Source organism: Pristiophorus japonicus, chromosome 3 (genome assembly GCF_044704955.1).
Source record: "Pristiophorus japonicus isolate sPriJap1 chromosome 3, sPriJap1.hap1, whole genome shotgun sequence".
In the NCBI taxonomy this organism is placed as follows: Eukaryota; Metazoa; Chordata; class Chondrichthyes; family Pristiophoridae; genus Pristiophorus; species Pristiophorus japonicus.
The window spans coordinates 290,753,417-290,765,168 of NC_091979.1; the positions used below are offsets into that span (position 1 = coordinate 290,753,417).

General features: G+C 40.9%; 1 protein-coding gene across 2 annotated transcripts in view; it reads left to right on the forward strand.

Annotated features, from left to right (window-relative positions):
* LOC139260324 (adhesion G protein-coupled receptor A3) overlaps positions 1-11,531 on the forward strand; it is an 841,088-nt gene extending 829,557 nt beyond the window's left edge. For both annotated transcript variants that reach the window (XM_070876798.1, XM_070876800.1), the window contains 2 exons: positions 8,909-9,004; positions 9,748-11,531. In XM_070876798.1, coding sequence (XP_070732899.1) covers positions 8,909-9,004; positions 9,748-10,984 — 1,333 coding nt within the window. In that variant the 3' untranslated portion in view covers positions 10,985-11,531. The remainder of the gene's footprint in view (positions 1-8,908; positions 9,005-9,747) is intronic.
* The last annotated feature ends 221 nt before the right edge of the window (positions 11,532-11,752 follow it).

Sequence of the window (11,752 nt, forward strand, 5' to 3'; positions counted from 1 at the left end):
TACTGGATTTCTTGGTAACTATCTTATATTGATGACCTCTAGTTATGCTCTACCCCACAAGGGTGGAAATATTCTCTCTGTATCCACTCTATCAAAACCTTTCATAATTTTAAAGACCTCTATTAGGTCATCTCTCGGCCTTCTTTTTTTTAAGGGAAAAGAAACCCACCCTGTTCATTCTTTCCTGATATGTATATCCTTGCATTGCTAGTATCATCCTTGCAAATCCTCTCTGCCATTCTCCAGTGCCTCTGTATCCTTTTTATAATATGGCGACCAGAACTGTATGCAGTACTCTAAGTGTGATTTAATCAAGGTTCGATACTGGTTTGGCATCCTTTTCATATACCTCTAGAAATAAACCCTGGCGCTTGGTTTGCTTTTATTATGGCCTCGCTAACCTGTGTCGATACTTTTCATGATTTGCGTATTTGTACTCCGAGATCTCTTTGTTCCTCTACCCCACCTAGACTCGCACCTTCCAAGTAATAAGTGACCTCCCTATTCTTCCTACCAAAATGTAATACCTCACATTTATCTGAGTTGAACTTCATTTGCCAATTATTTGCCCATTCTGCAAGTTTATTAACGTCCTCCTGTAATTTGTTGCAGTGCTCCTCAGTATTGACTATCCCCCCAATTTGGTGTCATCCGCAAATTTAGAAATTGTGTTTTTGATTCCAAAGTCTAAACATTAATATAAGTTGTGAAAAGCAGTGGTCCCAGCACTGATCCTTGTGGGACACCACTACCCAGCTTCTGCCACTGTGAATCTTTTACCCTACTCTCTGTTTTCTGTCTTGAAGCCAGCTTGCTATCCATTCTGCTACTTGTCCCCTGACTCTGCATTCTCTGACCTTGTTCATCAGTCTATTATGGGTCATCTTATCGAAAGCCTTTTGAAAATCTCGATAAATTACTTCTACTGCATTGCCATTGGCTACTCTCTCTGTTACCTCTTCAAGAAATTTAGTGAGGTTAGTCAAGCAAGACTTTCCCTTTTGAAATCCATGCTGACTATTCATTATATTTTGGGTTTCTAGATGTTCTTTTATTTTCTCTTTTAGTAGCGATTTCATTATTTTTCCTACGACTAATGTTAAGCTGACTGATCTATAATTCCCTGGACATGTTTTATCCCCTTCTTAAATATAGGTATTATGTTAACTATCCGCCAGTCCTCTGGCACTACACCTTTTTCTGATGAATTATTAAATACGTGTAGTAATGCCTCTGCTATCTCTTACCTAGATTCTTTTAAAATGTGTGGATGCAATCCATCCGGACCAGAGAAAGCACTCTCCCTCAGGGTGGGGAAAGCACTGTCCGCTCCCCCGCCAGGGTGGGGAAAGCACTGACCCCCAGGGTGGACCAGACACTGTCTCCCTAGTGCTGCTCATCCATGCAGTCCTTTTGCTGATGGAAGTAGGAATTCTTGTGCAAACAGGCATTGCAATAGTATGGGGCTACCAGGTTCACTTCCATTAACAACAGCGCTCAATATGATGCTGCAACGAAAGGAAAGTGGGGGAAATGGATAGCGGAGTAGGGTCAGGGGAGAAGAAAGAGAGAAAGAAAGGGTGAGCGAATGGGATAGAAATGGATGTCAATGAAGGGAAGGGAGTAGTGAAAGGGAGTGTGAAAGAGTCAGGAGCTGGGAGCTGTGCTTTTGTGTAGAAGAAAGGGGAATCTGGGAGCAGAGTTTTAGAATGGGAGAACAAGAAGAATGTTAGCATTAACTGTTAGGGAGTGGGGAAGGAGAGTGCCAGTACGAACCAGATGAGCCGAGAAAGAGTGTGAGCTTGAACTGAGGAGCAGGGAAAAGGGTACCCTGTTAAACTGAGAGGGGTGGCATGTTATGCAATAGATTAATAATAGTCCTTTAAGTGCACCCAGATTTATTCTTCATCTCGAGAATAAATAAAGGTTTCAGGGCAGGATTGTAGGACTGAAAGTAAATTCGATACAGAGTTGTGCCGACAAGTCAGATGTGCTGCATTGCATTCTGATATTTGTGTATATAAGCTTGGACCTGCTTTCTCATAGATACAATGAAAATTGGCTATAAATAGAGAAAAAAAGAATTCATTTTCCAGTCGCACAGCATTAAACTCCTCAAATGGGTGGTGTTGGTGTGAAATTTGAGCTATTTGTTTTAGGTGTTCCTTCTTCAATAGCAATAAATGTTCTAATAACATGTCCTAGTTTAACTGTGACTATTCCAATACTTGTTCCTCACTCTGCCCTCACTCTATCTTTTATTCTTCCCAGTCTCTCTTCTGTACAAATTTCTTCTCCTCCCACGTTATTTTATCTCTCTCATTCTTTCCATTCCCATTCACTGTACTCTCCATTTCATCGTTTATCTCTCTCTCTCACTACCAAATGTTCCAGCCCTGTCTCTGAGGCAGCGAGACCAGAATGCAGTACACATTGCACTTGCTGGTTTGTGTAAAGGCTGACTTTATACAATCTTGGTTGGCCTATTCAGTAGTTATTGCAAGCTCCTTGCTGGCTTGGGCCTAGTGGTGAGAACCTGCCTCATATGGGGTGGGATCTCTTGCACACAAAGGATTGTATGCATGCAATCTCTTAACGTCTTAACGGCGGGGGGAACGGGTGGGGGAATTTTGCAAGTTTGGTAATTCTGCCGGTAAGGCCATTTGTCTGGACAAAATATGGACAAAATATGCATTCTACAAATTGGTTTCTGCTCAACCTGTTGCAGCTCAACTGAGGCCACATACAAAGACAACCTTACAGTTCTTTCACAGATTCACATGTCCAAGCACACATGGCATAGTGCTTTGAATGCTCACCATCCATGACAGTTGGGGATGGAATTTGCATTCTTCACCATGGGTGAGTGAGAGCATGACTCCGCTGCAGTAGCACTAGTAGAGCAGGGCTCCCAGAATTTTGGGCCCTACATTTCTGACCATTGGGAGAGAGCTCTGTGCAGGGGTGTGCCCAAAAATGCGCAGAACTGTCCCCTGTGCAGGATGGTTAGAGTTCCAGCTGGCTAGGAGCCCAGTATTGCAATCATAATTCTGATGGCTGGAATCCAATCTCCTAGCCTCAGACAGGTAGCTACAGTGTCAATGTGCCTTTGGAATATGAGCTGCTATTCCTATAATGTGATTCAAACACACAACCTTCTGACCCAGAGGCGAGACTGCTGCCACCCGAGCAGAACTGGCACTGCATTGGAGACCTGTGTATTGTGGGTGACAAGTCTAGGATGCAGGCTGATCTTTGTTTTCCTCATTCTTATTCCTTAAATTCCCTGTTGGAATAAATTAATGATCATGTAAAAGGCTCTAACTCCAAACAGGAGAAGCAGGAAAACTAATTTTTAAGTTTGAAAACTATAATTAAAAGGAAGTTTTCCATGTGGATGCTGTTTATTGCTTTTGTCTCCCCTCACCTGTAAGGAGATAGGAATTCACTCCGCTTGCAGAGTTGTGAATTCAGAGTAATCATTTCTGCTCAGTCAAGGAATATTAACTCTGTCCAGCTGGATGCTAAATGTAACCTGCTTGCAGTTGAGTGACTCCCAAGGGTACCAAATGTTCTTAACATAGAAACATAGAAACATAGAAAATAGGTGCAGGAGTAGGACATTTGGCCCTTCGAGCCTGCACCGCCATTCAATAAGATCATGGCTGATCATCATCTCAGTGTCCCTTTCCTGCTTTCTCTCCATACCCCTTGATTCCCTTAGCCATAAGGGCCATATCTAACTCCCTCTTGAATATATCCAATGAACTGGCGTCAACAACTCTCTGCGGCAGGGAATTCCACAGGTTAACAACTCTCTGAGTGAAGAAGTTTCTCCTCATCTCAGTCCTAAATGGCCTACCCCTTATCCTAAGACTATGTCCCCTGGTTCTGGACTTCCCCAACATCGGGAACATTCTTCCCGCATCTAACCTGTCCAGTCCCATCAGTATCTTATACGTTTCTATGAGATCCCCTCTCATCCTTCTAAACTCCAGTGAATAAAGGCCCAGTTGATCCAGTCTCTCCTCATATGTCAGTCCAGCCATCCCTGGAATCAGTCTGGTGAACCTTCGCTGCACTCCCTCAATAGCAAGAACGTCCTTCCTCAAATTAGGAGACCAAAACTGAACACAATATTCCAGGTGAGCCTCACTAAAGCCCTGTACAACTGCAGTAAGACCTCCCTGCTCCTATACTCAAATGCCCTAGTTATGAAGGCCAACATACCATTTGCCTTCTTCACCGCCTGCTGTATCTGCATGCCAACTTTCAGTGACTGATGAACCATGACATCCAGGTCTCGTTGCACCTCCCCTTTTCCTAATCTGCTGCCATTCAGATAATATTCTGCCTTCATGTTTTTGCCCCCAAAATGGATAACCTCACATTTATCCACATTATACTGCATCTGCCATGCATTTGCCCACTCACCTAACCTGTCCAAGTCACCCTGCAGCCTCTTAGCATCCTCCTCACAGCTTACACTGCCACCCAGTTTAGTGTCATCTGCAAACATGGAGATATTACACTCAATTCCTTCATCTAAATCATTAATGTATATCGTAAATAGCTGAGGTCCCAGCACTGAGCCCTGCGGCACTCCACTAGTCACTGCCTGCCGTTCTGAAAAGGACCCGTTTATCCTGACTCTCTGCTTCCTGTCTGCCAACCAGTTCTCTATCCACATCAGTACATTATCCCCAATGCTTTGATTTTGCACACCAATCTCTTGTCCACTCTGCAAGTTACATCCTCAAAAAATTCCAGAAGATTCGTCAAGCATGATTTCCCTTTTGTAAATCCATGCTGACTTGGTCCGATCCTGTCACTGCTTTCCAAATGCGCTGCTATTTCATCCTTAATGATTGATTCCAACATTTTCCCCACTACTGATGTCAGGCTAACCGGTTTATAATTACCCGTTTTCTCTCTCCCTCCTTTTTTAAAAAGTGGTATTACATTAGCTGCCCTCCAGTCCATAGGAACTGATCCAGAGTTGGTAGACTGTTGGAAAATGATCTCCAATGCATCCACTATTTCTAGGGCCACTTCCTTAAGTACTCTGTGATGCAGACTATCAGGCCCCGGGGATTTATCGGCCTTCAATCCGATCAATTTCCCGAACACAATTTCCCATCTAATAAAGATATCCTTCAGTTCCTCCTTCTCACTAGACCCACTGTCCCCTAGTACATTCGGAAGGTTATTTGTGTCTTCCTTCATAAAGACAGAACCGAAGTATTTGTTCAATTGGTCTGCCATTTCTTTGTTCCCCATTATAAATTCACCTGAATCCGACTGCAAGGGACCTATGTTTGTCTTCACTAATCTTTTTCGCTTGACATATTTATAGAAGCTTTTGCAGTCAGTTTTTATGTTCCCTGCAAGCTTCCTCTCGTACTCTATTTTCCCCCTCTTAATTAAACCCCTAGTCCTCCTCTGCTGAATTCTAAATTTCTCCCAATCCTCAGGTTTGTTGCTTTTTCTAGCCAATTTATATGCCTCTTCCTTGGTTTTAACAATATCCTTAATTTCCCTTGTTAGTCACGGTTGAGCCACCTTCCCCATTTTATTTTTACTCCAGACAGGGATGTACAATTGCTTAAGTTCATCCATGTGATCTTTTAATGTTTGCCATTGCTTATCCACCGTCAGCCCTTTAAGTATTCTTTGCCAATCTATTCTAGCCAATTCACGCCTCATACCGTCAAAGTAACCTTTCCTTAAGTTTAGGACCCTAGTTTCTGAATTAACTGTGTCACTCTCCATCTTAATGAAGAATTCTACCATATTATGGTCACTCTTCCCCACCGTATTTATTAAATTTATTTATTAAATGAAAAATTTAGACTCGATATCATTAAATTTTATAGATGTACTGATCCATCAGTACTTCTTCACTAAATTCAGTGGACTTTTGTACAGTTGTACTAAATCAATAGTAAAATCACCATTTGGCATAATTCTCATTTGCAGCTGTGTAGAATGGACTTGGGCTGTAGCAAGTAGCAACTTAGCCTGGAGGGTGGTGCATGGAGCAGTCACGTGCAATAAATTTTTAAGTCGGTTCACGGGCTCCCAGGCCGCTTGCAATTTCTGCGGTCTGGAAGAGTCCGTGTTCCATGTTTTTATGGAGTGTGCGAGGTTGCAGCCCCTGTTTCACTATTTAAAGGGGCTGCTCCTCAATTTCTGGTTGCACTTCAGTCCCACACTCCTGATCTTTGGGCACCCTGTGCGGAGGGGAGCGGGTAGGTCCGAGGGCCTGCTCCTGGGCACGGCCAAGGGTGCCATCAGCCGGTCCAGGCAGCGGGCGGTCAAGAGGGTCGTTCAGCCTGACTGCCTGCCTCTCTTCCGCGCCTACATCCGGGCCAAGGTGTCTTTAGAGATGGAGCACGCGGTGTCCACCGGTACGCTCGCGGCCTTCCGCGAGAGGTGGGCGCCGGAGGGACTGGAGTGCATCGTTACCCCCGGCAACCAAATTTTAATTTGATTTTACATGTTTTAAAGTTTCATTTGTTTTATTGCCGGGTTTTAGTGTCCCCCCAGTTAGGGGGCACTTGTATAATTTGCCTCTCGGTGCCCTAAAGAAAAACACAAACAAAACCCACAAAAAAAAGGGGGGAAAAAAACAAAAAAAAGGGCACTTGAAAAATGTTTGGAGTGTCCTCCCCCTTTAATTAGGGGGGGCACTTGATTTAATTGTTTAATTTGATTACAACCAAAAGAGTTGTAGCAAGTAGCATCAGGATTGTTGTGGGGAGTGAGCAAATTGATATTTTCACAAATATGTATGTAATGACAAGCATAAAAAGATCAATTGTTATCCTGTGTGATCATGCACTCCCAGGGAGAAACTACATTCACAAAGAGCATAGGATGAAAATAGAGCTTACAACATCAAAGCCCTGATTCTCTTACTCACACCCTTGAGAGCATAACTCCCCACAGGGAGCAAAGGATTGCAGAATCACCCCTATTGAATATACTTTAAATTAATGTCTAAAATATGGTGCTAAAGTCCAGACTGTTTTTGGTATTTAAGCATCTTTTATTTTCCATGGTCTTTCATAGGCAGTGTGTTAACATGACTAAAGTAGCAAATTAATTTCATATCCATTTTTGTGTTCTGTGCATCAGTTTCCTTATAGTTATGCTTGCAAATGTTCCAAAATGTCATCTTCATAAATAGACAGTTATCTGAAACTGTTATCCTGATAACTGGTGACAGATAAATAGTGGTTCTCTTTTTGTGAAAGGGAGAAGGACATCTTGATCATAATTGACTTTCAAACAGTGCTCTAGGATGCTTGATAATTCAGTTTGATTTGATGCTGTGGTGCACAGCAGCAATACAATTTCAGATAACATTTTAAATTGATTGAATCACATGCCTTGTGAAAGAAATGAATTTAATTGCTTGTGGACCCGCTTGTCCGTTTATTCATAGCCACAATTAATTAACATTTTGAAATGAGGATTTTGTAGTATTATGGGGAATTAAAATAAATTCAAATATTCTGAATTTCTAAAGGCTAATATTTGCTTTTCGGCCATAAAATCTTCGAATACATAATTTCAATAGACAAAGTAATAAAGCTGATTGCACTTTGTGTTAATAACTGGCAATAAAGTAATATAAAGAAAAGATAATGGCACACTAAGGAGGTTATCTGTCACCTTCCCTGTACACATATGAATCGGGTCAAGATCAATCATTACAGCTGTAGCACGGTGCTACTTACACATGTGGTGAGGGAGATATGCTAACACACTGTTGTTTGACTATATGGGCCTCCTTGCCTCCTTATTTTAACACTTCAACCAATTCAGAGCCCCATAGCTGAATACTTTTATGGAGCTCTGAGAAGTCTATAGACCTGTCTCTTTATTGAAGATATTTTGTCTGTCACCAGTAATCAGGATAACAGTTTCAGATAACTGCATATTTATGAAGATGACATTTTGGAATTTTTGCAAGCATAAAAATAATTAAACTGAAGCACAGAGTACAAAAATGTGATATTTTGCCAATAATTCCTATCTCAAATATATTCAGTTCCAACTACTTTAATGAAGGATTTATAAGGTGATACAGGCTGTAATTGTAGTACCATGTGACTAGAGTCTCATTTTGCAGGAATCTGCCTTGGGTGAATTTTCAATACTATAATATGATGTTTAATATCATTTTGTCATTTGCAATTATCTGCAGGAATACATAATTCATTTTACTTTTAATTCTGTATTAACGTGTTTCCATAGTCAGTTAGAAGCAGAAATTGGGTTCAAACTGAAGTATATTCCAATATCATTACAGTAGGAAGATCATATAAATACTTTAAATTGCTTAAAATTAATTATCAGTCTTTAAATGATCTGAACAAAGAACATATAAAGATTACACCTGATGGTTCCCTCCAGTTCTAACCCCGCCGAAGTTTCCATGGTGATTGAGAAGCCACCTCATTAGCATGGGTCGGATGGGCGCAAGTGCCACTTTGACCCCATCTTCGGCATCTGTCCATGCATGTCGGAAATTCCAACGCACGCCTGCCCTTGGAGCAGTGATTTCCAGCTCCTCTCCCTGTACTTTTAGCAATACTCCTATCAAACCCTGAGCAAGGCCACCAATCTGCACTAAAAAAAATTAACTTCTTTGGAGATCCAAGCCATTTGCAATGTAGGCCCAATTAAAACCCTCTGTGGGGCAGTACACTTCCATTTACTTGATGTGCCAACTGTTGGCATAATATCTACAGTTTAATTATTTTATTATTGTATTATACCAGGGATGATGCAAATATGTTCTTTGTACTTCTTGTATTTCTTGTTATCTGTCAGTAGTTTTTTCTACCTGTTCAATTTGCTTTTATGTGATCTTAATCCAGCTGGCAATCTTTTCCAGGTTTTATTTGATTGGAGGAGGTATTCCTTTCATAATTTGTGGAATCACAGCTGCAACAAATATCAACAATTATGGGAGTGAAGACAATGCACCATAGTAAGGAGCTTTTCTGTGTGTTGAGTTCTCACTGTTCTGTGTTTAGGGATCTCACTTACCGCCAGCAGGTGGACTTCTATACAATTCCTTAATTTTTCAATTAACATATTTTCCAACCTATCACTTTTTAAAAAGGGAAATGTGTGATCGTAGAGTGGTTTATTTGTCATCAAACACTTTACATTACTCTGTGAAAGTGGCTTCAGGTCCTGATGGACGTTATGTTTTAAACACAATGAAACCAGGAGCTTCTTGAAGTTAGGCAGTGGCTAACTCTAACTGTATTGCCTAATATTGTTGTGTACCAACCTTATCTTCATAGATATGAGTAGCTCTTAAGCCTTCCTAGAAGGTTCCTTTTTAATGATCAAATCTGCAGACATTCAAGAGCTCGGTCTTGCTTTAAACATAACGGGATTGTTATTTGTCTTGGGCGGTCGGGCCAAATGGTCTATGACCAATTGGCAGCCTATTTGTCCTGACTCAATTTTTGAGTGGAAACACACTGCCGATTCACCATTGCCAGTTTTGTCTACCTCCCAAACTAAACTTCACCTCCAATATATGAGTGAGGAGAACCTTTCAAATTGTAACCTGATTATTATAAGTCAGTCGTGACTGTTTCTTCTGAGTTGTCAGATTATTTGGTAGATTATTTTCTGGGGTCAATAACCTACTTGCTCTTTTTCTATCTATCATTTGATTATCTTCCTATTTTAATATGTGTTTCTTTTTATCTGCAGTTGCTGGATGGCATGGGAGCCTAGTCTTGGCGCGTTTTATGGGCCTGCTGCTTTCATTGTGCTAGTTAGTTGTGTCTATTTTCTGTGTACATTAGTACAGCTGAAGCGTCACCCAGGGAAGAAATATGAGCTAAAGGAGATAACAGAAGAGCAACAGCGATTGGCCAGCACAGAGGTAGGCCCCAGTCATGTAACGGATTCCAGCTCTGTGTCACACACATGTTCAATGATCTCTTCCTCAATGCTAGAGAATGAGCATTCATTTAAGGCTCAGCTTCGTGCTTCAGTGTTCACTCTGTTTCTGTTTGTTGCTATGTGGACCTTTGGAGCCCTCGCAGTCTCACAAGGACACTTCCTAGATATGATCTTTAGTTGCTTATACGGAGCAGTCTCAGTGACCCTAGGACTTTTTATTCTGGTCCATCACTGTGCAAAACGTGATGATGTCTGGCATTGTTGGTGGTCCTGCTGTAAATCAAATAGGAATACATACGCTGTTCAAATGAATGTCCGACCCCAGGCAACCATGAACGGTGATGCCCAGCTTCATGTCCCGTGCCTCCTGGATTCTCCCTGTCCTAGTAAGTCATCATCCAGCTGCAATCATTCAGTCTCTGGACTCTGTAAGTTAACTAATCTACAGGCTGTTCAGAATCATGTAAATTGCCTTTCACCAGTTACACCTTGTTGTGCCAAAATGCATAATGAACAAATTATTGATGATGATGGCCATATTCATCTACATGCAGATGGTACCAGTAGACCGGCAATGCATATCCACAGATGCCAGAAAAGCCGAACTAAACCACGACATTTCATTCGCCACAGCAGGTCCGCAGCCCAGAGAGAATATGCCTATCATATTCCTTCCAGCGTAGATGGAAGTGTTCACAGCTCACATACAGAAAGTCATCACAGTATCCAGGATAGCCAGTCCATCCAAAGGCACGTTGTCTGTGCAAAAAGTGATCAGTGCCCTAATGTCTGCCAGCCTGAAAGCAGTGATGCCAGCACAGTGCTGTATGGGTGTAATAAAGCTGTAGACAGTGGAGTCAGTACAGAAGCTTTGCACCAAGGAGTCACTTTTGAGATGCAGTCACGGAGACAATCATGTCCTCTAAGTGTAACCAACCAAAATGGAATACTCAAGGGAAACCTGCACGAAGCCATGATTTATACTTCAGACAGTACAGGAAACATAAGGACTGGTCCTTGGAAAAATGAAACTACTGTGTAGTTTTTGAGTTTCATGACTACAAATTGAAATCATTACAGCGACAAAAAGTTGTATATAAGTTTTGTATAATGCTTATGTGTTTGTTTACATAATTCATTGTGCAGATTTCCAGTTACATTTGCATATTTGTATGTATGCATATATATTTGTACAGCACATACAAAGTATCATAAGAGCAGTATTCTATTATGTATTTGTATTTTAAGCTACAAAGGATGCTTTTGTGTTACCACAATGTGGACATTGTTGAAAAATTAGTCTGCAGATATATCATAATTAAGTTGAAGCTTTGGATTATTTTTCTATCAATGTAAATGGTTTCTTCTAAGTAAACAGCCAAAAATTAAGGTAAGCATTACTGTTCTATTAAAGGGACAGTAGCCCTTTGGATGGCTAGCACAAGTAGCATCTTAATGTTTGTTAAAGTTCCCCCTAATCATCAGTAAAAACAATATTATGTGCAATTTCTTCAGAGAATAAATTTATCATTTGTTATTTTTATGAGATTGCTAGCTATTCATTGAAATATATCATCAGATTAATAAATATTTGAAAGAATCCTGCATAATATAAGCTAATTGTGGACCTTTTATTTTAATTGCCACATGAGGGGATTATTTCCTTAGTGTGCTATGTGTAAATCATAAATCTATTCAAGATAGATGGCTTCCGGTTTACTACACGGAGCATGCAGAAGAAATTTTTCCCACAATGTCAAATGAAAAAGGGTATTGGCTCTTTAACTTTGAAGGAAGAAATTGTGTATTA